Raw genomic sequence first — 26899 nt, forward strand, 5'->3', positions numbered from 1 at the left:
GATTCCTGTATGGACAACCCCCCTCCTGAAACTCCTCCTCCCAGCACATCTGTAATTCAGCAGGCAGGCTCTGTGAAATGCGTGACACAGCAGTGCTACTCACAGGGCATAGTGACTACGTTCCGCAGAATTCAGGGAGTAAATGTTTGTGGATCTTCACAAAGTAAGTTCACAAACTTCAAGATGGTTCAGAGTAATAGGAGCAGCCTAGGAAAAGTGGAAAGACCATGTGGAATATATGATTTTACATTTTGCTTCGCTTTAGGTCAAGGGGCCTTTCATTTTGTGTCCTCTGTTGCCATTTAACTTCAAAATGATAGGGTGTGAATCCTCTAGCTGCTAATGCTTGACCCAATCTCCGGAATCTCTGTCTCATCCTTGGACCTTGTGTATGCTGCATGTAAGCAGGTGTTTTTGCTAACTGACAGATTAAACAGTTGTTCACTCCAGTGATCACGCTAGCGGATTTTGCTGTTGCATAGCGAACCCTGATAACTCCAATAGATGCCGCATCGGGGAAAGTGCTCACTCAAGGAAGCCAGAAAGAAGCTGCTAGACGTCTGTCAAGACTGCGCCAATGTATTGTAGACGTGCAATTGGCTTCGTTGCGACTCAAAATTTGGACAAAATTTTCGTTGATTCAGATGTATCCAAATTTCTGAATCATAATAGTTGAGTTTCAACTAATTTGAAATAAATTAAGATGAAATGATTTATCCAAATTCGGATGAACTTAAATTTGAAAATTAATACGAATTAGAAAATGAATTTGAACTGGAAATGGAAACGTTTTGCAATAAATAAATTGAAATAAGATGATGAGTCCTACTTGGGTCGAATAAAATGGAATAGAATAGAATAAAATGGAATAGAAAATAAAGGAATAGAATAGAAAAAAAATAGAAAAATAAAAGAATTGAATAAAACTTGTATATAAATCCTGTATAATAATAATAATAATAATAATAATAATTTTGATTTGAAAATAACTAATATATGAAACTAATCCGAATACACGAAACGAAGTTCGAAAACAAATTATTCTAACTTAACGAATATGACAAAATTAATTTATTAAGTTAATGAAGGAATCCGAAACAAAACACCTTTTTCTGCCATGCACATCTTTCATTGTAAATCTTTGTTGAATAAGGTTGATGGTAATCAGAACTCAGCCGGCAGAGGTAGTCTAGTGATGTCCATGCCTTGACGGGTCAGGACTGTTTTGGTGGAGGGGGGACCTCCTCCATATTAGGTGGGTGGTCATAATGGTATGGCTGATTGGTGTATATTGTACTGTGTTGCTGCGCTTACTACAACATGGGCAAGAAAGATTTTTTATCACTTTTGTTTTTTTACAGAACTTTAGATGTAAGGGCCAGTTCATACCACATGCAGTGCAGTGCGTTTTTTTTTTTTTTTTTGTATCAAAAATGCATGGAAAATGTTATATGGTTTTCAATAGTATAGTTCACACCAGTGCGGTCAGTTCCAGAGCTAGAAAGAAAAAGTAGAACATGCTGCATTTTTCTGGTACTGGACCGTACTGGAACGTTGTAAAACACATCAAAAACGCATCGGACCCCAGTACAGTGGAGAAAAAAAACAAGAAAGAAATGCATCTGGAATGCATTCAGAAACACATAATGTGCACAAAACAGAAATGCACCAGAATGCATCAAAAACATGCAAAAACACCTCCGGAATAGATCTGAAGTGCGTTTTTATGGGGTGACCCAGCCCTAAACGTCTGTAATCGTTTTTTCTGAAGAGAAACGTTTTAACCTAGTTATCAAGGCACGGGGAGGGGGGGTATTGTATTTACAGACAGCATATGTTTTTTAGGGATGTGGAACTTTTTTTAAAAAACTGCTTGTCCGGGGACTAAATCAGTGCCCCCAATCTACTTGTCCCTCATAACACTCTACGTGTCCGGATAAAAAAAAACAAACAGATTTTAACCAAAATCATATTTAAAACGGAGGTGATTTTAGGAATGTCTGGGGCTTATAAAAACAAAAGGGGCTTTATGGCGACTTAAACGTAATAATTTTAACATTGCGCTGTATATTTCCTCCTCCCCTCACTGCCTGTCTCCAGCCCCACCCCCAGGGACTAGCAGGGAGGGGAGAAACCTTGCAGTGTAATGAGCAATAATTGGCTGCTCGTCAGGGAAGGGAAGTGTCCGGTTTATCCTTTATCCCTTTCGCTGCCAGAGCCATTTTTGTGTTTTTGTGCACATTTATAAAAATTATTTCAGGCATGAAGATTACAGAAAACCCCCAAACATGATATATTTTCTGAAAGCAGAGACCCTAGAGAATAAAATAGTGTGGTAGTTCCAATTTTTTATGTCGCGTGATATTACGGCAAAATTTCAGTAACATACAAGTAAGTTAATTTTAGGGCTCAAAACAAGCAATAAATGACAATTATTTTTGTAAAATATAAAAGAGGAGGTTGCACTGAGTAAATAGATATCCAACTTGTCAAACCTTACATTTGCATATGCTTGTGAAATGACGACGAACTTCAGGAGCCTATATTTTCTATAGGCGACACTTTTAAAGCTCCTTATAGGTCATCAGTGTAGTGTTATGGAGGAGGTCTCCTGCTAGAATTATTGCTCTCATCCTAGCGTGCGCGGTGATATGTAACGTGTGTCGCAATCGACGTATTCATGCATAGGTGCCCCAGAGTGCACTTTTATGTTTGTACATGCATATATGTGTGGGGGGGTCTGAGGTTTTTTTTTTGGGGGGGGGGATGTTATGTGCTTGGGTGTAACTTTCATTTTTGTACAATAAAATTTTTTCTTTTAACTTTTTTTTTATCACATAGGGGATAGGTTCTCTTTCTTGAGACATCCAGGGTCTAAAGAAAGAGACCCTGGGACCCTGATCCAGAGATCCAGGGACCCTGGATGTCTCCCCTGAATGTAATGCAGTGCACTTCACACTGCATTACTTTCCTTCCCGGCCTCCATGGCCAGGAATATGTCAACGGGGACCCATAAGTGACATCATAACGTCACTTCCGGGTCAGCACATAAAGGGGAGGGGAGTGGACGTGTCCACTCTTGTCCCTCCTCCCTCCCCTCTAGCTGATGTTAGTGAGCCAGTCCCGGGCCCGCAGATGGGCAAGCGGAGCCCAGGAGACCTCACGCGGTGGGAGGTTCACACGGGGCAGGGGGAGAGGCTGGCATTGTATGGAAGCAATCGAGTGTCAGCACTGCCACCCGAATGCTTCCACCTGACAGGAGAGCCCTGCTGCTTGCCCACAGCAAAGCTAACGGTTAAAAAAAAAAAAAAAAAAAAAAAGAACCTGCCCAGCGCCCGGAACTAATGTCCTCGGCATCGGGCGATACAAATTCAACATCCTTGTTTTTTCAGTTTGCAAATTTTTATTTATTTATTTTTTTAATACACCGAGCTGGCCTAGTGAGTCAAATCATTCATTCTGTTTCATATGGTTTCTGTGACCTGCACTAAACTGAAATCCAGCGGGTGGTTCTGTCACCAGATGCTCCGCGCATGTTTCGTCAGTTTACACCAGCTCAGCTGTCTAAACAACTTCGGCTTCCATCTTTATAATCTCCTTGAACTTGACATGTGTGGGGCTGCTGAACATAATGCAGCTTTAGACAGACGAGGACATTTCACACAAGCAATGTAGCAATGTGCGGCAGTCTGTATTTACACTACTTTCAGAAAACGGTACAAGGAATAAAGTGAATGTCTTCTCTGCTGTATGTTCTGGACCCGACACCTTTCTGCGGGAGCTCCCTTTATATTTGTTTGCACAGGCACTGCAGGTTGTAATGGCACATGCTACTGGGGAGGTCGTTTCAGATTTGTTAAAATGACAGTTATAACATCAAGTCTGTTTATTATTGGATGAATGTATATTTTCTATAGTTTTTTTATGCAAAGTAAGGCTTCATGTACACGGGCAGCTCCTAAACGTGAGTTTAGGAGCTTTTGACTTTTTTTTTTTTTGCTAAAGTCCTAAATGCAACTCCCTAAAAGCCTTGTTAAGGTTCCTTGTACATGAGCTTACCCTGACCGTTGGCCACAGGAAAACGCAAAACGCGGCAGCCGCGGTACCACTATTTTTCCGCGGTTTTGTGTTTTGCCCGCAGTCAAAGTTTTCCAATCCTGAACTAGATTTTTCCACGTTCAGGAGAGGGAGGATGAACATCACCTAAACTCTGCTGAAAGCTGTGTGTACATGGAAACATCGGCTTTTATGGAGTTGAGTTTAGAAGCCTTGGCAACAAAATGCACAATGCTCCTAAACTCGAGTTTAGCAGCTGCTCGTGTACATGAAGCCTAAGAGCTGCGCCGTTTAGGTGAGGTTTAACCTCCCTCTCCTGAACGCGGAAGAATCCCATTCAGGATAGGAAAGTTTTGATCGATGACCACAGGAAAAGGCAAAACGCGGCGACTGCGTTTTTTACGTGATTTGTGTCTGGCAGTCAGGGTAGGCGCGTGTACATAAAACCTAGGTGTCCAAAGTAGCAAATACAGGGTTGAGGCAAACCATTTACTACTGACAGGGGTGCTTACAAAAATCAGCTTTTACTCGTTTATGTAAAACCTTTATCTACCCCCCCCCCCCCCCAAAAAAAAAAAAGAAAAAAAAAAAAACTGCTGTCCTGAACAACAAACAATGTCAGAAGCGTCTTACCTGGGCTAAAGAAAAACAGACCTGGTCTGTTGCTCAGTGGTCCAAAGTCCTCTTTTCTGATGAGAGCAACTTTTGCATCTCATTTGTAAACCAAGGACCCAGAGTATAGAGGAAGAATGGAGAGGCATACACTGCAAGATGCCTGAAGTCCAGTGTGAAGTTTCCACAGTCTGTGTTGATTTGGGGAGCCATGTCATCTGCTGGTGTTGGTCCACTGTGCTTCATTAAGTCCAGGGTCAACGCAGCCGTCTACCAGGAGATTTTGGAGCACATCATGCTTCCTTCCGTAGACAAGCTTTATGGGGATGCTGACTTTATTTTCCAGCAGGACTTGGCATCTGCCCACACTGCCAAAAGCACCAAAACCTGGTTCAATGACCGTGGGATTACTGTGTTTGATTGGCCAGCAAACTCGCCTGACTTGAACCCCATAAAGAATCTATGGGGCATTGCCAAGAGAAAGATGAGACATGACACCGAACAATGCAGAAGAGCTGAAGGCCGCTATTGAAGCATCCTGGTCTTCCATAACACCTTAGCAGTGCCACAGGCTGATAGCTTCCATGCCACGCCGCATTGAGGCAGTAATTGCTGCAAAACTGGTCCAAACCAAGTACTGAGTACATATGCATGCTTATACTTTTCAGAGGTCAGATATTGTTCTATGTACAATCCTTGTTTTAGTGATTGCATGTAATATTCTAATTTTCTGAGATTGTGGATTTGGGGTTTTCATGAATTGTAAGCCATAATCATCACAATTATGACAAATCACGGCTTGAACTATCTTGCTTTGCATGTAATGAGTCTATCTCATATAGTAGTTTCACCTTTTGTATTTCAATGGTTTTTATTAATTTTAAACAGTATAAAACAGAGGCAACAAAACACGCCCACGCAGGGGCTATCAAGTAGTTTCACCTTTTAAGTTGCATTAATGAAATAAATTTTGCACAATATTCTAATTTTTCGAGTTTCACCTGTACACTACGTACTGCATGGAAACCTCCCCTTTTTCAACTGGATTGGTCATGCCACAATCTGAAGACAGACGCTGTTGGTGCATCTTTACCTGCTGTATCTCTGCATTGAACAGAACTGTGCGTTTTACCCGAAGAGGCGCTCTCCCGCTCGGGTTGTTTGTAGTTAATCATTCTCTACAATACAGGTTTTGGGTTACCTGCAGCCAGACTGTATAATTACAGCCGTCACACCTACCTATAGGGAGACCTTCGGTGACATCCCCGGTGCCCACCAATTTTATCCATCTAACTCTCCTTTTGAAAAGGTTTGTGTAAGGCAGGGGTGCTCAACCTGTGGCCTGCGGACTACTTGTGGCCCTGTGGCCCTCAAACCAGGGAAGCACCCTTTTATTATATCCTGCTGATTTGGTGCACCACACCCGCAAGAAAAATAGAAGTCTATGGCAACGGGTTGCTCACCAGCAGAAAAGCCACAGATGCAACATTGGGGTATAATCCCATAGTTGAGATGTTTTTGCCACACACCCCCAACCACTGGTGTAGTATCAGGAGTCGCAATGGTGACCCCGCTCCATGCTCCAGGGGGCCCATATGGCCTCGCTGGACACTCTGTTTTAAACCTGGACAGGAGAGTCTTTCTGCAACTGCTGGAAGCCGGTGGGAGGGAGAGGAGAAGCCTGCTTTGAGTGGATACAGGAGGAAAATGTTCATTATGCTGTTCAAAATGATAAAATTGAATTGTTTAGGGCCACTGCCTCGGACCCGTATAGCACCCCGCTGGAAACGCCTTGGTCAGATTTAAAAAAACTGCACAAGGTTCCATCTCCATGGGGTCCAGTGCCGTAAGGCTGCATTACAGGCAGAACCCTGAGGAATCTTCTTATCCAGTGAGGCTCAGGTACCATCCATTTTGGCTCACAACTTTCCGAATGGATCCGATTTAAGTCCATGATTCTCAAAGAAACCATACTAGACCTTAGGTATGCTCCAGGAGCACAAGCAACACTTTCAGTGACCATCCACCCTACAGGCACTGGCGAAAAAAATGAAGTACTTCCTGTGTAGGAGGGGTTATATAGGGAGGACCTCCTCTCTGGTTGGCCAGTGGCCTTTAACATAGTCATGAATAGCTTGCTCTGTGTCCCGTGATGTACTCCAAAAAATGGATTTGACTGGGAAGTATGTAGAAAAAAAAACAGTTATTGCATTGTGGCCTGCAACCGGTTACCAAATCACTTTAAGTGGCCCTTGCTCTTGAAAAGATAGGGCACCCCTGATGTAGGGAATGTTGGCCGAAGTTGGAGAGGGCTGCAGCATTTGATCTTTTCCCATCTGATCTCTAAATGGCTGGATTGGATAAATGATTTCTTTTGCCCGTAGATACCTATACTAATCAGATTCCCAATGGGGACGTGGCATGCTTCATGGAAGGTGGGGGTTCACAAGACGCTCTGTAGAGTCTGCTGGTGCATTAGAATTTTTAGATGGAAGCCAGCTTGTGTTTTAGCTTCTCTGATCCTTTTTAATGTACACTCACATTCTGTAGTTCATTGTAATGCTGAGGACGTGGAATGTGGCCTTATGACTCATTATATCCAGCCAGCTGTTAAATGGAGAACGGCTATAGAACTGGCTTTCTTTCAAAATACACAGGTGATCTGAAAGGAAGGAAAGTCCTAAATCGTATTTCTTTCTTTGTTGTCGCAAAGCTCCTGGTTATACGGTTATCTCCTCTGTTTCCTATTTTATGAAAGGTCTTCTGAATTGTTTGACCCGTTCTTATTAAAATGCACCTCTGGCCATGAAAGAATATTTCCAAAAACTGCGGAAATGTGAGATTCTTAGAATTGCGCGTATAACAAAATAAATCACTTGAGGATTGTTGGCTGTATTATTAAAGTGGTTGTAAAGGCTCAAGGTTTTATATATATATTATATATATTTCAATAATGGGGCACTATTCCTCCCACTAATACCAATGATGGGGCACTATTCCTCCCACTGACACCAATAATGGGGCACTATTCCTCCCACTGATACCAATGATGGGGCACTATTCCTCCCACTGACACCAATAATGGGGCACTATTCCTCCTACTTATACCAGTGATGGGGCACTATTCCTCCCACTGACACCAATAATGGGGCACTATTCCTCCTACTTATACCAGTGATGGGGCACTATTCCTCCCACTGACACCAATAATGGGGCACTATTCCTCCCACTGATACCAATGATGCGGCACTATTCCTCCCACTGACACCAATGATGGGGCACTATTCCTCCTACTTATACCAATGATGGGGCACTAATCTGTCCACTGACACTAGGCTCTATTCCTACCAATGGTACCAATGATGGGGCAGTATTCCTCCCACTGACAACAATGATGGGACAGTATTCCTCCCACTGACATCGATGAGGCACTATTCCTGCCACTGACACCAATGATGGGGCACTATTCCTGCCACTGACACCAATGATGGGGCACTATTCCTGCCACTGACACCAATGATGGGGCACTATTCCTACCACTGACGCCAATGATGGGCCCCTCTTTCTCCCACTGACACTAATGATGGGAGACAATGTTTCCCACCGACACCAGTGATGAGGCACTATTCCTCCCACCGACACCAGTGATGAGGCACTATTCCTCCCACCGACACCAGTGATGAGGCACTATTCCTCCCACCGACACCAGTGATGGGGCACTATTCCTCCCACCGACACCAATGATGGGGCACTATTCCTCCCACCGACACCAGTGATGAGGCACTATTCCTCCCACCGACACCAGTGATGAGGCACTATTCCTCCCACCGACACCAGTGATGAGGCACTATTCCTCCCACCGACACCAGTGATGAGGCACTATTCCTCCCACCGACACCAGTGATGAGGCACTATTCCTCCCACCGACACCAGTGATGAGGCACTATTCCTCCCACCGACACCAGTGATGGGGCACTATTCCTCAAATTGATACCAATGATGAGGCACTATTCCTCCTACTGACACTAAAGATGAGGCACTGTTCCTGCCACTAACACCAATGATGGGGCCCTCTTCCTCCCATTGACACCAATGATGGGGGACAATGTTTCCCACTGACATCAATGATGGTGTACTTTTCCTTCCCTGATAACAATGAGGCACTTTTCCTCCCACTGACACCAGTGATGGAGGACTATTTCTTCAACTGACACCAGTTAAGGGGGTCTATTCCTCCCACTGACACCAATGATGGGGGACTATCTCTCTTACTGATACCAGTAATGTGGGGACTATTCCTCCCAGTGACACCAATGATGGGGGGGACTATTCCTCCCAGTGACACCAATGATGGGGGGGGACTACTCCTCCCAATGACGGGGGACTATTCCTCCCAGTGACACCAATGACTGGGGTGGCTATTCCTTGTAGTGACACCAATGACGGTGGACTATTTCTCCCTTTTGGGGAGGGGGCTCCTCACCCATCTGTATGAGCCCTTAGGCCCCTTGGACACATGAGTCTGGCTCATGTGCGTCCAATCTTGGTGTCAAGATCTCTCAAGATTAAATGCATTCAGCCCTGCTTTCTGCACTCTGAAAATCTATAGCATGCTGAAATGCTCTGTAGCTGTATGGGCAGACTGCTGCACCAAGGACTACTATGCGTTCAGGGATGAAAGTCCCAATGTTGTGGCCAGGCAGTGACTAAGCCCTCAATAACACTGCACACAAATTGGACTTCACTTGAAGTCACAGTTTCAAAGCCGCATGTCAATGTGACTTCAGGTGCGACTTGCAGACCTCTGTGGGACTTCATGCACAGATGTCTATGCAAGTCACACCCAAAATCGGCCAATGTAGTTCAGGAACTACTTTTCAAATTGGAGTTGCACCGATTAGAACGCTTCCATTGCTGATCATTGGATGCCGTTTGTCATGCGATTTGAATGGTCAGATCACATGACAAGTTGCATCAGTATGACCCGGGGCTAAGGGACCAGCGAGGTATCCACAGCACAGGGATCCTGGCAAGTGCGCAGCCTCAGCAGAGGGTACAGGTACAATCAGACTGTCATTTTCATACAGCATACAGATACACCGACACTTATACTGTGATCATCATCCTAGGCACAACAGAATGCTTACACTGATTGTCCTCATGATAATCACAATAAAAGTGTACCTGTATAGCTGTGCATCGTAACTCGGCAAAATTGATCCCCTTTGTTGTGTTCAGCAGGCAGTACCGACAGTACATGACAAATTCAGCTGAATGGGTGCACCCTGAAACTGTATGCAATGCATGCACTGCTGCGTAGCTTACAGGGTTAAAGCAGGTGGTGAGGAGGCGTCTGTCAAATGCTCTCTGAAGAGTGATCCAGATTGTGGATCGCTCTTCAGAGAGCAACGCTAGTGTAAAATAGTCTTTAGGGCTCGTTCAGACCAGCAATGACCTCTGAAGACCAATCTGTGGCTGAATCACTTCATAGAGCATTTTAGTCACTAAAATGCCTCTTCACCACCTTTCCAATGCTCTTTGAAGAGTGATCCAAAGACAGATTGCTCTTCAGAGCATTGCTAGTCTGAACGAGCCCTATGGGCTATTTTACACTAGCGTTGCTGTCTGAAGAGGGATCCACAATCTGGATCGCTCTTCAGCGAGCATTTGGCAGACAACACAAGTGTGCACAATTGTAAAGCTTGACAAATTTGGTATCTATTTACTTGCCGTAATATAATCTTTTATATTTTACCAAACAATTGGGTTATCTATTTGTTTTTGTTTTTTTGCATTACAATAAGAAAAGTATATATTTTTTTCCACAAAAATTGCTTTTGAAAAACCGCTGCGCATACACTGTGTGACATAAAAAATTGCAAAATGCATCAATTTATTCTCTAGGGCTTCTTTCAAAAAAATTATAATGTGTGGGGGTTCCACGACATTTTCTAGCAAAAAATACTGACTGTCACATGTAAACAATAAGTGCCAGAAATGGCCTGGTCTTCAAGTGTAAAAGTCATAGAAGTGTGTGTACACCCCCCCCTCCCCCTCCAATCCCCTTTTGTCTGTAGGAAAGTTAGTCCACAAACTATGGTATATATCTGAAAATCGATCAATCCCGATGTGCTGACTCATTTCTTGAGACCCAAAAATGTCAGGACAGTCCAAATATCCCCCAAATTACCTTTATTTGAAAGTAGACAGTCTGAGGTGTTTAATAAGAGGCATGGCGAGTTTTCTGAAGTTGTATTTTTTTTCTGTCATAATTTTTTTGATTTCAAATTTTTTTTTTGTTCTACATTCTGTCACGTGCAGAATGTAAATAACTAGTGTGGCAGCATCATCATATAACTAGTGTGGCAGTGATCAGGGGCACTAACTGGTGACAGTATGGAAAAAAAATGAATGGTTTTTTTTAATTTTTTTTTACAGTTTTCTTTTTTAATACATTGTTGTTGGTTTTTTGTTTTTTACTACGACCAGAGCAATTTTTCTGTGACTAGAAACAATTGAGTACTGTCCGTGATACTTTTTTTATTTGCACTAACATATAATTTTGAGGACAAGCTTTTGGGGAGTGTCCCCTTCTTCAAGGTCCAAGTCGGGAAATTCTCGTATGACGGGATACAACTTTGGAAGTTATGTCATTTATTGTAATGTTTTCTTTTGTTTCCAAGCATGCGGGGTCTTGGTCACTACATTTTTATGGACGAATAGCGTACTGAATAAACCAAAATCGTTTGTTCTGGTATCATATGAGAAAAATGTTTGTGCCTTGGGATAATTTTGCATATATGTGATCAGCCCTCGAAAGCTGTGTACTAATGACTGGATTACCAATCGCTCTGAAAGATGTTTTTTTCATCCGATTTTCTAATTTTGTGTGCTAGGATTTACTTTGGTGGCCAGTGTGTCCCCTGACTATTGAACCCAGCGCACCACCAAGCATCAGATGTGACGCATAGAGGTCACAGTTCTCTGCAACCCACCACTCTTGGCTGCAGCACAGCAGTTGAAAATCCTGCTCCAGACCTTTTATTCAGTGTAGTTGTGTAACTGTGCATATCCCTTGCTAAATATCACAAACAGGAGCTTCATAATGATAGATCTAGGTGTGGTCATAGAGAAACCAGCCTTTGCAAGCTGTGCAAGGAATCCTAGTATCTCTTGAGATGGTCAGGAATGATTGGGTCAAAAGGAATATAGTCCTTTCCTTATGTATGGATAATATCCTCATAAATTGTGCCTAAGAAGCATACTATGAGTTATCCAGTTAACATGTTTACTTACCCCTGTGTTCTCTTTTAGATGGCCAGAAGCAGGAAACATTGATGCACTTTACTGCAAGGCTGGGCCTTTGCCATTTGTCGAAATTTCTTCTGGATCAACCAGGAGGGAAAACCGCTTTGACCATTTCTAACAGCGACGGCGCAACACCTGCAAGACTGGCCATTGAACGAGGCTTCAGGGAGCTGGTTCAGCTGTTCACAGAGTACGTATCTGCTTTGAATTTTTCTTGTGATCCTACACATTCAATTTGGTTAAATAATGTAAATGTAAACCAAAATTATATTTTAGTCAACACGGCTAATTATTTTAATGTGTCCAAATCAGTTTTTTTGTAATGTGCAGTACTTTGAATGAAATCCAATACCAGTCAAGCAGATATGGTCTTTAAGCAACAATTTGTATGCCCCCAAAAGGAATATCCTTTCTTTTCAGTGTCACTTCTAGCCAGGCTTGGACTGGGAATCTTCAAGCCTGATTCTATTCAAATAGTTCCGTTAAAAACAGAAGACTTTAAGCTACTCAGGCTAAGTAACTCATGAACAGCAGCAGCACAATGCTGAATTACACATATGGCTTTCAACAGTTGTTAAGGAATATTGTGCAAAATTTGGTGGGGTATTCCGAAGTATTGACCATGCCTCAAGTTAATAAATCGAATATGTTTGGTTCATTGTGGATGTGTTGCTGCTCTTCTGACTTATGCTACTTCTAGGTATTTAGAGTGGCTTTAGCTATCTGCTCCTATGATATTTATACTCGCTGTGACCCTGTGTACTTGGATGCCTTCTTCCAGTACCAGCCAGACACTGTACTGTTGGCTGCCAGGTCCTGAGTGGACTTCCTCCAGCACATCAAAAAGTACAAGAACTACAATGGAGTTTTAGTTTCTCCCTTAGTTCCAGCCTGATTTAGAGATTGCATGTTTGTAATGATATAGAAGTGTATCACAGACCCCCAAACCAGTCTTACAGTTTTGTTCCACCCTATTGAGGGCATGGTAGCCAGGCACACAGCTGCTGCACAGTTTTGCAACTCAATAACCAGGCAGTGAGTGTCTTTTTGAAGTTAATGCTGGTTAAAGTGTTACTAAACTTACAACAGTAAAATCAGTCTGTATGTGCAGTAAAACATGCTTGAAATCCTCCACATTGTGTAAAAAAGGCTGTTTGGTCCTGTCTGCTTTGATCCTCCCCTTCTTCCACAGTCCCCAATCCATCTGCAGGAGTCACTCTGCACATACTGAGTTTGGTGTGTATTGCTAGAGTTTTTTTTCTTTGGGGAGGGTGCATGTGATCAGCACAGGGCCAATCAGCACTGTCCGGACAGAGGGTCAAGGGTTATGCAGCCTCATAGCACAGTCAGAACAGAATGAAAACTACTACAAGATTAACCAGTGCTCAGCTGGACATTGATAGAAGTTACAAGACTGCTATATACTGCTGATGAGAAAAGGTATTTAGCAGTTTATATTTACTAAAATAATTGCATTTCCATGTTCTGTGTACTGTGATAGATCAGATATAGTGAATGCAGGGTCCGGGGTTTAGTAATACTTTAAGCTGTAGGGTGAGCTTTGGAGTGCTCCAGATTAGGTGCAAAGTGCAACAGAGGACACTCTGATTAGGACTAAACTCTTCAGGGGTGGACATACAACTCAGGGGACTCCAATTATAGAAGCAGTCCTATTCCAGCAACTCTGGAACAGCCTCTCCAGGGGCTAAACAGTCACTAGGATATCTCTCTCAGGCCTCTACACACCGTGTGCCTGTGTACTTGAATGCTTCCTTCCAGTACAAGGCAGACCCCATACCATGAGCCTCCAGACAAGATCCTGAATGGACTTCCTTCAAACTGTTCTCAGCAGGTCTAGAAATAGACTCCCTCCGCTCTCCCTGAACTAGGACTACAATGAACCCCTTTGGAAAACAGCCCCCCCCCCCAAGCTCTCCCTTAGCTGGGCCCTTGTTGACCTCCTGCAGACTTCAGCTAAACAACTCTGAAGGGCAGCAGCCCATCCAGATTGGGTCTTCTGCTCCAGAACAGGAGCCCTTTTGTCCCAGGCCCCAGCCTATTTTTACACACCCCAGCACCCTACTGGTCAGGCTTTTATCCAGGGATTGGCTGAGGCTGTATGAATATGCAAGTCCAGGGTCTGCCTCTCCCATCTCACTACATTCTAGAACTCACTAAAAAGCAGAGGGAAGTAGTTGATCCTTCAACCAGCAGCACCCATAACAGCCAAAAACAATCAAATGTTACATTTGGCTACAGAGGAGCGAAAAACAAAATGTACTTATATTACTATCAGCAAACTAACCAGGAGGGTGCTACAGAAGGTTCAATAGTTTATAAAGGAGTGATAAATAGTGATGTTTGTATTTCAAATAAAACATTTACCTTGATTGTAAAAAAGAAAGAAATCTGGATTTTAGACTTCTACAGGATGGCTGTTGCACTGGAAGGGTTCTGTAATGGAAGCTGTGAGCTGGTTTATATTAAAATATCAGTGTTTGGCTTCCCTCTTCTCTCAGCGTGGAAGTAGGCACCTTCTTCTTTTTTCCCAGGGGCAAATTCCATACGCACAGCACCCGCAGGGGCTCGAAGACTGACTGCCTGACCGTAAAGGCATATTTGCCAAGTCTAAGAAACTCTGTAGACACCCTGGTATTGAGGATCCTCTCCCAGGTCTGATCGACAGTTGGAGCAAATTTGTACATAGGAGATGACCTTCATCTAAAACCTGCACTAGGGGAAGAGGTGATGTCACCAAAGGGAGAGAAAGTGAGGAGAGCCAAACACGGAGTGGGCATGAGAGACCAAGAACTCCAGGCTCAGTCTCTTCTCTTTGCTTCTTCCTGCAAAGGTGGTATGGGAGCAGTGATGAGAGATTATAAAGGGCGGAGGGATCATTGGTGGAGGATGCAATGACAGGGTGGATGCTGCTTGGCAGAGAGATGCAGTCTCTGTAGTGTTGGGATGCATGGTCAGGGGTGATGGCAGGCAGAGAGGTTCGGAGTTATGGGTGAAGGGTGGAGTACAGCAAATGAGTTGCTGGGAGAGTGTCAGGGGTTCAGTGGTTAGGGGTGTTGGGAGCCAGTGAAATGCAATGTAAGGATGCAGAGTGCCAAGGTAACTGGGTTCTTCATAGATCAGAAAGCAAAAAGTGACACCAGATATGATGTGTGGTCCTGGACCACATCGCTAAGATTCAAGTGCAAAAGGGGTTTAGTTAGCATGGGGAGGAGGGTCATAGACTGAAAAATGACAGCAGAAAAAAAGACCTGGACGCAGGAGTTTTTCAAAGTGATTTTTTTTTTTAGTAAAATAAAGCATGAATAATAAAAATTAATCAAACAGCGTTTTTGGCTTGTGGTACTCAGATGCAGTGTAGTTCCACTTTAAGTTCCAGTTGATCTCTCTCTCTCTCTCTCTCTCTCTCTCTCTCTCTCTATATATATATATATATATATATATGTATATATATATGTATGTGTGTGTGTTAAATAAATATATATATATTTATACTGAAGAAAAGGCTCCAAAACTGCTATGTATATGGTCTGAACGTAAGTTTGAGGCTTGGGCACTCTTGAGTGCTTACAGTACATACATAGTGGTGGATTTAATAAAGGCAAATAGACTGTGCGCTTCACAAGTTCAGTTAGCTCCGAAGCTTAATAAATGAGGCAAAGCTTCACTTTGCAGAGAATACCCGATCACATGCAAGTTTAATAAAAAAAGAAAAAAAGCATTTTTGCTTGCTTGTGATTGGGTGATGGAAGTTAGCAGAGCTTTCTGCTCATTTACTAAACTCTGGAGCAACTGCACTGGCGAAGTGCACAGTCTGTTTGCCTTTAGTAAATCAACCCCATAGTAACCTGGGTTGGAATAAGAAACCAAAATGAATTAAAATGTGCTTGCACTGTACGTAACTTGCTTCCAGTTCTCTCCTGGCTGCGGGTTCCATTCCAGTGCTAGATTATAACTGGTTGGGGGGTGCATGTGGCAGGTATTGTGTCCTGCCATCTCCCCTAGAGACCAGGGACACAAAATAATGTCGGGAAAGATTTTCTACTTTACTTGCTTGGGGTTGTTCTTTGCTCTATGTTTGGAAATAAAACAGTGCGGTTGATTTACTAAAACTGGAGAGTGCAAAATCTGGTGCAGCTCTAAAAAGAAACCAATCCGCTTTCAGGTTTTTTGTTGTCAAAGCTTAATCGAACAAGCTGAAGTTAGAAGCTGATTGGCTGCCATGCACAGCTGCACCACATTTATCACTCTCCAGTTTTAGTAAATTAACCTCACTTTGTTGTTGAGATATAAAGTAGAACTCCAGGCAAACAACTAAACTCTGTTATCTGCCAGTATGTGCAGTATGCTGTCCAGCCAGGCATGCTTGCTTTACTGTACAGTCAGAAGGGTGACATCACTGTTCACAAGTTTTCTGTGTCACCTGCCTGCACCCTGCACTAGTAAAGGACAACATCCCATTATACCATATAGTCTCCTAATTAGTTGGATTAAAAAAAAAAAAATGTATGTCCATCACTATTTCTAACATTTTTGAGCTGCTTCAGAAAGGGTTCAAAACTTTCCCATTTCTGCTCCCAGGGCCTCAGTACCTGCCTACAGCATTTGGCTGTAACCTGGTCAGGCCACGTAAAGTGAAACTAAACTGTATCTGAGTGCCACAAACTGAAAACGCTATTCAATTCATTTTTAGTATTCAATGCAAACGCTTCCACCCATCCATGTTTCCATGCTTTGTTTTGTTGAGAAATCACGATGACTCCCCCCCCCCCCCCATGCATCCTTTGCATTTTTAGATTTTTAGTGGCTGCAGTCTTGAGAAAGGGCGGAGGATTCATGTAGCATTTCCTGGAATCCTTCTGTCCTTAGCTCAGGCATGTAGGCAGGAGGGTTTGCTCAGCTGACAGAGCCCCATCTTCAGATAAAAGAAAAAATGTGAGAGCTGTGAAAATGTGGAATGGATTCCCTCAAGAGTTGGTTCTGGCCAGCTCAGTGGATTGCTTTAAAAAAGGCCTGGATTCTTTCTTAGAAACACAGGATAAAACTGGATACTAACATTTATAGGTAAAGTTGATCCAGGGAATATCTGATTGCCTCTCGGGGGATCAGGAAGGAATTTTTTTCCTTGCAGGAGCAAATTGGATCATGCTTTGCTGGGTTTTTTGCCTTCCTCTGGATCAACTGTGGGTGTAGGAGTATAACTTTTTTTTTTTTTTTTAATGGTTGAACTGGATGGACTTTTGTCTTTTTTCAGCCAGACTAACTATGTAACAATGTCATGAAGACTCCTAGGACATATGACATAATTTTGGCCTCGGCCAGAATGCAGGAAACAACTGAAGAAATGTAAAAAAAAAAAAATAAAGTTTAAAACAAGTAAATATACAACACCTTCCTATCTATTTTCTAATGCTAGCAGCATAAGATATAACGTTGATAGAATTTAGTTCTGATTTAGACTTCTTTCACACTGATCTGTAACAAAACTGAACTTTCATCCAGCAGTCCACTATTGTGGTAGAGATAAATGTAGAGCTGTGTTCACACCGTGTAGGTGATCCATCATGTAAAAGCGAGCCTTGTAAGATGTGTCTGTTCTTCTGTATGTATGGCTAGCTTTACCCACTTCACATCAGCTTTCCTGCCCCCATTTATTAACGGAAAGAATCATTGCATATCGAAGTTTTGTTTGCCCAGCGAAGTATTGAACGGTATACTCAAATATCTTAGCTGGTCTGAGGGCTGTAATTTCTTCATGCTGTATACATATCATGCATTGCTGTTTGCCTGCGGTGATTTTCCTCTTCCCATGGTACACCACAAACTAACCAGAGTTTGACATTCCATGGTTGTATGGAAAATAGTGAAATCCTTTAGAATTGCTAATAAGCTGATTCCTAGAAAATGGCAAACCCATAGCAGATATTTGAACATTTGTTTTACTGCTTTCTTTGCACAAAAATCGCTTTACAAAGATTTCCATAGTAATCTAAATACATACAGTCAGGTCCATAAATATTGGGACATCGACACAATTCTAACATTTTTGGCTCTATACACCACCACAATGGATTTGAAGTGAAACGAACAAGATGTGCTTTAACTGCAGACTGTGAGCTTTAATTTGAGGGTATTTACATCCAAATGAGGTGAACTGTGTAGGAATTACAACAGTTTGCATATGTGCCTCCCACTTGTTAAGGGACCAAAAGTAATGGGACAATTGGCTTCTCAGCTGTTTCATGGCCAGGTGTGTGTTATTCCCTCATTATCCCAATTATAATGAGCAGATAAAAGGTCCAGAGTTTACTTCAAGTGTGCTATTTGCATTTGGAATCTGTTGCTGTCAACTCTCAACATGAGATCCAAAGAGCTGTCACTATCAGTGAAGCAAGCCATCCTTAGGCTGAAAAAACAAAACAAACCCATCAGAGAGATGGCAAAAACATTAGGCGTGGCCAAAACAACTGTTTGGAACAGTCTTAAAAAGAAGGAACGCACCGGTGAGCTCAGCAACACCAAAAGACCCGGAAGACCAGAGAAAACACTGTGGTGGATGACCGAAGAATTCTTTCCCTGGTGAAGAAAACACCCTTCACAACAGTTGGCCAGATCAAGAACACTCTCCAGGAGGTAGGTGTATGTGTGTCAAAGTAAACAATCAAGAGAAGACTTCACCAGAGTGAATACAGAGCGGTTCACCACAAGATGTAAACCATTGGTGAGCCTCAAAAACAGGAAGGCCAGATTAGAGTTTGCCAAACGACATCTAAAAAGCCTTCACAGTTCTGGAACAGCATCCTATGGACAGATGAGACCGAGATCAACTTGTACCAGAGTAATGGGAAGAGAAGAGTATGGAGAAGGAAAGGAACTGCTCATGATCCTAAGCATCCCACCTCATCAGTGAAGCATGGTGGTGGTAGTGTCATGGCGTGGGCATGTATGGCTGCCAATGGAACTGGTTCTCTTGTATTTATTGATCATGTGACTGCTGACAAAAGCAGCAGGATGAATTCTGAAGCGTTTCAGGCAATATTATCTGCTCATATTCAGCCAAATGCTTCAGAACTCATTGGACGCCGCTTCACAGTGCAGATGGACAATGACCCAAAGCATACTGCAAAAGCAACCAAAGAGTTTTTTAAGGGAAAGAAGTGGAATGTTATGCAATGGCCAAGTCAATCACCTGACCTGAATCCGATTGAGCATGCATTTCACTTGCTGAAGACAAAACTGAAGGGAAAATGCCCCAAGAACAAGCAGGAACTGAAGACAGTTGCAGTAGAGGCCTGGCAGAGCATCACCAGGGATGAAACCCAGCGTCTGGTGATGTCTATGCGTTCCACACTTCAGGCTGTAATTGACTGCAAAGGATTTGCAACCAAGTATTAAAAAGTGAAAGTTTGATTTAAGATTATTATTCTGTCCCATTACTTTTGGTCCCTTAACAAGTGGGAGGCACATATGCAAACTGTTGTAATTCCTACACCGTTCACCTGATTTGGATGTAAATACCCTCAAATTAAAGCTGACAGTCTGCAGTTAAAGCACATCCTGTTCCTTTCATTTCAAATCCATTGTGGTGGTGTATAGAGCCAAACATGTTAGAATTGTGTCGATGTTCCAATATTTATGGACCTGACTGTATGTTAATAAGGTGGATTAAAAGAGGAGTATAGCCAAAGTTCTTTTGGCTGTACCTCTCCTATGGATCGCAGGAGTGTGCAGTTCATTCTGCACTCCTGTCACGTTTTCAGCCATCAGCTGACTCAGGGTCGGTTCACACCATCGAAGTGCGGTCTGGATGCGTTTCTGTTTGTGCGTTTTTAATGTGTACCGGTATGTTTTTGATGCATTATGGTTCATTTTTCCTCCCTCTCTTTTTCTTCAACTTAAATAAGGAAATGTGAATTTTTCTGTGTTTGTTAGGCATTTTTATGTGTGTTCTGGTGTGTTTTGATGCGTTTTACTACATTCCAGTACAATTCAGTGCAGTGTTCTATTTTTTTTTTACTGGAACGCACTGGAACTGACCGCACTGGTGTGAACTATGGCATTGGAAACCATGTAACCTACTATCAATGTGTTTTTGAGGAAGAAAAAAAATGCACTGGACTGCATGTAGTGTGAAATGGCCCTAAAGCCCATTGTTTGCTGACGTTACAGAGCCGTTCAAGGATCTGAAAAGATCCCAACCATATAGGTAGGAATCAGGGGCAGACTGACCATTTGGAAACTCGGGCACTGGGTCAGTAGGGGGCCCGATGAGATGCCCCTGGTACCTTTTTCATAGGCTTTTTTGAGTTTGGGCAAGGACACAGGGGCCCCATGATCCGCTATTGCCCGGGGGCCCCATGAGTTGTCAGTCCACCCCTGGTAGGGATTCACCCAGAAGTCTGGACCGGCAGCTGGCTTCGCCTCTCAGCGATTCACTGACAGCCTGAGCTAGCCCCTCCCACCCCCTGCACAGCCCAGTGCTCCATTGAGCACCGAAGGGACCGAGATAAGAGACAGTAACTGACAGTCCTGGCAGGTACCCTCACCCACTTCCGCTGGATTCACCTAGGCGATTCCACCAGAAGTTATCCTCCCTATCACGCACATCAAAGGTCCCAGAAGACTGCTGGACCATTCAGCGTCTCTCATATGCGCAGTGGGAAGCTGGCTGTGAAGCCTCAAGGAGTCTGGAGAGCGGCGGACCCAAGAAGAGGTGGATTGGGCCTGCTCTGTGCAAACCATTACACAGAGCAGATACGTATAACATGTTTATTATTTAAAAAGAAATACGGGTTTACATTGGTAAGCAACAATGTTACGGTTTTTGTTGTTGGGTTTAATACCGCTTTAAGCTGGCCACACACTGATACAGTTTTTTTTTCTCTTCATTCAACCTGTGGGTTAAAAAAACCCCCAAAACAAAACAAAAAAAACACAGATTCCTACATCCATGCTATACGTTGGATGGATGACTCTCCCACTTTCCTATTGTACTTTGACAGACCTGTCAAAATACCTGGGCGGTGGTTGAATTTGTAGGATGCAGCCGCTTTCTGGTTGACTATTTTTCCTCTCGGCTCCAACTTTTTATTTGACGTCAGGCGGGATGAAGATGATGGGCCACCCACTAAGCGAACTAAATTAAATTTGTAAAGTGTAGGACCAGCTTTAGCCATCTTGGACTATATTCTGCAGAAAAGATGAGTGCGCTTACAATTGTTGGAGGAAGAGATTACAGGGGTAACACTATGTTTACATGCTTTAAGAAGAGTAAGGTTCACTGTAAGTACCATATTGTTTGCCTTTCCAAACTAAAAAAAAAAGCCATGTTGCATGCCCATCCAAAAGTCTTTTGTAAATCAGATACTTTTTGGGAAACTTTTTTTCCCCTACTTCCTAGTTTTCTTGAGACGCTGTTTTGTTTCTTTTTTTTTTTTTTACATTTATTTAGTGGGGGCAGTTTATTGGGGGTTCACTGTAAAGGGCCCCTTTAACACCTATAAAACATGGTAATGGGTAGCAAAATCTTTTCAAAATATAAAATTGTCAGCACTCTTGGTAATACACTATTGGCTCTTTAGTCCCACAGCAACAGATATGAAATCATTATAATCCAGGCTGGTGTGTTCCAGCCAATCCTGACCTTAATCATAGCAAGATAAGAGTGTATCTCCACTTCTTGAAATACCTTCCTCCCAAACAGATGGGAAGGTGCAAAAGTAAAACCGGAACCATAATACACAGGAATACAACATCAGTTAATGAAAACCATTGTCCAAAAGTAAAAAAAAATATTTTAGAAGACTGCAACATGTACAAGCAAAGCAGATATCTTAACATAAATGTATGTTTCAATACTTTTATAAACTTTTTCAGAGAAAAACAAGAAGTGCGATATGGTTCATTCATACAGTATTACATTTGATGATATATAGTTAAACATTTTTGTTGTTGTTCCACCCAATGGTAGGTGGAGGTGTATATCTTGTTTAGCAATATCATCAGAGGTATTCATATATAGGTATGATGAACCTTGGTGGGGAGTTGGGTTGTTAGGGGGATTTTGGTGAGGGGTGGGGGGGTGGGGGAGGAGGGATATAACTGGGTAATTGAAGAAATACCAGTCTTGGTTTGGGCGGTAATTCAACTAATAAAGTGTCATCAGGATTGTACAGAAGATTTTGGGTGGTTTAGCCATCGGGTCCATTGGTTATTAAATTTGTGATAGAAAGAAGTATTAATTGCGGATAGTTTTTCCATTTCACATTGAGTGTTAAGATCTGTAATTAATGAAGTGATTGAGGGGGTATTATTTGTGTTCCATAATCTGGTAATGTTAATTTTGGCGGCAAAGAGTATGTGGGTAATAATTGTTCGGGAATGAGGAGGGAGTTTCTCGATCCTGATGTGTTTAATATAAATTTAAAGTATATGTCAACTCAACATTTCATATTCCTGATGTGTGCCTGCTGCACCACGTACTTGTATGAAAAAGTGTCCTGTTCTCTTTATATTGCTTTCTTTGTGTGAAATCCCTGGTGGTCCTGCCAGTCCCCCTGCTTTCCTAATAAAAACTGACCACGTGGCATAGCATGAGAGCACAGCGTGGTCAGTTCTCTGACTGCTCTCCTCTAATGATCAGACCTGTGCTTACAACTACCGCCCTCCATCCCCACACACAACCATTTACTGGGAAGACCAGCTTGCCTCTCTCTCTCCTCCCTCAGCTCTCTAAGCGCCTTACACAGCTTTTCTTTAACCCCTTGCCCTCCGGAAGATTTACCCCCTTTAATGACCAGGCCGTTTTTTGCTATTTGGCACTGCGCTATTTCCACTGGTAATTGCGTGGTCATGCAATGCTTGACCTAAACAAAATGTATGTCCTTTTTTCACACAAATAGATCTTTCTTTTGGTGGTATTTGATCACCAATGGGTCTTTTATTTTTTGTGATATAAACCAAAAATCCTCGAATTTTGAAAAAAACTATATTTTTTACTTTTGGTTTTAAAAAATATATAGTAAACTCAAAGTTAGTCATAAATTTAGGCCAAAATTCTGATTTCATGTCTTTGGAAAAAAAATCCCCAATAGATGTATATATATTGGTTTGTGTGAAAGTTATAGCATCTACAATCTATGCTATATATATACTTGAACTTAACCAGCTTTTACTTTGCGACTTATCACATTTCTTGAGGTGCTAAAATGCCAGGGCAGTACAACCCCCCCCCCCCTCCCCTTCCCCCAAATGACCCTTTTCTGGAAAGTAGACACCCCAAGGAATTTGCTGAGAGGCATGTTCAGTCCATGGAACATTTTAATTTTTGCCACAAATTTTTGGAAAATTACAAATGTATTTATTTTGTTTTACACAAAGTTGTCAGTTAAATTATATATTGCTCACACATGCCATGGGTATATGTGGAATAACACCCCAAAACACATTCTGTTACTTCTCCCGAGTATGGGGATACCACATGCGAGAGCCTTTTTGGCAGCCTAGCCACATACAGGCCCCCAAAATCCAATGGCTTTGAAAGAGCATATTTCCTCATGTTACTTCCTCACTAGCTATCACAGTTTCAGAGGCCCTAAAATGCCAGGATAGTACAAACACCTCCCAAATGACCCCTTTTTGGAAAGTAGACTCCCTAAGGAGTTTGAGAAGAGGCATGGTGAGTATTTTGAAGAGACAATTTTTCTTTCTTCGTTTTCTCCAAAAATTTGGGGCAACAAATGAGATCTGCAAAGTACTTACCATGCCTCTGAGCGAATATCTTGGACTGTCTACTTTCCAAAAAGGGGTCATTTATTTTTTTTGGGGTGGAGGGGTTGCTTCTACTATCATTTCAGTAATATTAGAAGCTTATGCTAGACATCATCCACTTTGCTAACCACCTGTAAACCAAGCCTTTTCTGACACTTTGTTTACTTGAAAGTTTTTCTGCTAGAAAATTACTTTGAACCCCCAAATAAGTAAATATATATATATATATTTTTTTTTTAAGAGGCCTTACAGAATATAATGGTGGGTGTTGAAACTTTTTATGTCACTGTCAATATTTGTGCAGTGATTTTTCAAACGCAAATTTTATGGAAAAAATATATTTTTTAGAATTTTAATGCACAAAAACACAATATATTGCCCAATTGTTTGATCAAATATAAAAGATGATGTTAAGCCAAGTAAATAGATACCAAACATGACATGCTTTAAAATTGCACACGTCCATGCATCGGCGACAAATTACGTAAATTTGTAATATCTATAGCCGATGCTTTAAAAGCCTTTACAGGTCACCAGTTTAGATTTTCACAGGAGGTCTAGTGCTAGAATTACTATCCTCGATCTGCCGTTTTTTTTGATACCTCAATGCATGGTGCAATCTCTGTTTACATACCGCCATGGGACTGCCACTTGCATTTGCCTTTGTGCGCGAGCACAGGGGTGGAGGTGATTTTTAAAAAAATATTTATTTTGCTTTTTTTTTAATTATTTTTACACTGTACCATTTCATTTTTTTCCCCTTGATCACTTTTATGCTATTACAGGGATGTTATCCCTTCCTGCTGCTTGTAAAAGCGATCCAGCAGCTAATTAGCGGCTAGGATTGTTTTTACATGAAAGTCGACCGCCAGCTGAAAAACACGATAGCAGGATGATGCCTGTAGCTACAGACATCATCCCGGTATAACTAAAAGTCCAGCGATGTGCCAGTATATTGCTGGTCCATGTTGGGCATATACAGTAGGGAAAATAATTATTTGATCCCATGCAGATTTAGTAAGTTTGCCCACTTACAAAGAAGTGGAGAGTTTATAATTTTTATCATAGGTGTATTTTAAATGACAGACACAGAATATCAACCAAAAATCCAGAAAAAACACAATACAAATTAATTCTTTTTTGTAATGTCCATGTTGAGGGTTAGGCCCCAGAAATGTATTGTTCATATAAATTGCTTTGGCCCACAATCAACTGATAGAAATCTTCGGTGAAAAACAGTGGAGGGACTAAACGCTAGTGCTGGCAGTGTATTGGGCCAATTGTACTAACACTGCGTTTTTGGGGACACTATACAAAGGAGGCACTAGTATAGTTCTGTTCATGATCAATGTATTGATCTGTACAAACACTATACTAGCAATGGCGGTGAACAGCGGCCTATAGCATCAGTGTGCAGGCAGTCTAAAGCTAGCTGACCCTGGCGGCTAGGAGGGGGGGCTAACTGACCCTATCTGATGTCGCTAGTGGCAGTAATACTATGATCAGTGAAAAATTCTATATACTTACACTACTAATTGCACTGGCTGGGTGAGTGGCTGATCAAAGGGTTAATAGGGGGCGATCAAAGAGTTAAATGTGCAAATCTACTGTGCACGTGTAAAATGTAGTGCCGTGTTCGTCGTTCTCTCCGTGGATGGCATAGGGGGCAGCAGGGGGGGGGGCACGCATGTGCACACACACCCAGAAATAAAGTAATGTAAGATTAGATTGCTTTTTCCAGAGCCGCCACTTGTCCACATATTGTTGGCGGGCGGGCTGCAAGTAGTTTCCAAAATTGAGAATTAAAAAAAAATATATATATATATTTTTACCCCCTTTACAACCGCACTATAACCGAAAGTTGCGCGGTTGTAAAGTTTTGGGAGGGTGTCATATGACATCCTCCCACAACACACACCCCCAGAGCTGTCAGTGATTGCTGTGTCCTATGGACACACTGTGATTGGCTCCAGCTAGTCACATGGTACAGGGCGCTATGATTGCCCCCATGTGTCATGTGAGAGCTGTGGACCAATCACGGCTCTCCAGGAACAGACGCAAAGCTTTTATGGATCAGATTGATTCATAAAAGCCAATTTGTCATTGTGATCACCAGGTCCCGATTACTGGGATCTTCATTCCGCAGTGTCCGGTGGACACAGCAGATGTGAGAGGGTTGACTGTGCCCTCCTGTGTTGACAAAAAGCCAGCGATGTATGGGTCTGTCGCTGGTCCTGTAGCTGCCGCCCGTCCACAGTACATTGCAGGCGGGAGGCCTGAAAGTGTTTAGAAGCGTTTAGGAGTGTTGGCGTTTTATTAGCATTTTTACAGTACATGTAGAGGAAAAGGGGAAAAAAAGCTAGAAAATGGTTGAGCGTTTAGCAGTGTTTAGTTTTCTGCTGGAAAAATGCTCCAAAAAACTCTACAAAAACATTTTTTTTTTCTGCTCCTAGATGCTAAAGCTAAAAAAATGCTAATAGTCTAAAGTAATGTGCATGGGCACATAGGATGAAACTATTTAGCTTCTAGGAGCAGAAAAAATGCTAATAACAGCTTCTAGGAGCTTAAAAAAAATTATAGTGTGCATGGAGCATCATAGCGGTTTTCAGTAGTATTTAGGAGCGTTCGTGCTTTATTAGCGTTTTTACAGTATATGTAGAAAAAAGTTGTTAAAGGCATTTTAAAAGCGTTTTAAAGTGTTTAGTGTTTTCTTTCTGCTTGAAAAATGCTCCAAAAAGCTGTACGAATACAATTTTTTTTTCTGCTCCTAGATGCTGAAGCTCAAAAACTCTTAATAGCCAAAAGTACTGTGCATGAATACATAGGATAAAACTATTTAGCTTCTAGGAGCAGAATAAAATATGCTGATAACAGCATTTTTTAAGCCATTAGAAGCTGTTGTAAGCATATTTCTAGAAGCATTCTAGAAGCAGAATAGTTTTATCCTATGTGTTCATGCACACTTCTTTAGTCTATTAGCATTTTTTGAGCTTCAGCATCTAGGAGCAGAAAAAATTGTTTTTGTAGAGTTTTTGGGGTGTTTTTCCAGCAGAAAAAAAATGCTATTAAATGCTACTTAAAACCCTCTTAGCAACTTATTTTTTCTACAGGTACTGAAGGAAGGCTAATAAAACGC

The 26899-nt window shown here is 42.1% G+C and overlaps 1 protein-coding gene and 1 non-coding gene across 3 annotated transcripts in view; both read left to right on the forward strand.

Moving 5' to 3' along the window:
- The window catches only part of AKAP13 (A-kinase anchoring protein 13), a 425147-nt gene that overhangs the window by 182805 nt on the left and 215443 nt on the right, over positions 1-26899 (forward strand). For both annotated transcript variants that reach the window (XM_089687654.1, XM_089687655.1), the window contains exon 5: positions 11983-12166. In XM_089687654.1, coding sequence (XP_089543780.1) covers positions 11983-12166 — 184 coding nt within the window. The remainder of the gene's footprint in view (positions 1-11982; positions 12167-26899) is intronic.
- LOC149454370 (small nucleolar RNA SNORA54) lies at positions 15882-16014 on the forward strand. Its single transcript, XR_016314308.1, has one exon. It is a non-coding gene; the product is annotated as a small nucleolar RNA SNORA54 (small nucleolar RNA).

Source organism: Staurois parvus, unplaced genomic scaffold (assembly GCF_062004578.1).
Source record: "Staurois parvus isolate SC_StPar_1 unplaced genomic scaffold, SC_StPar_1.0 ptg000432l, whole genome shotgun sequence".
Lineage (NCBI taxonomy): Eukaryota > Metazoa > Chordata > Amphibia > Anura > Ranidae > Staurois > Staurois parvus.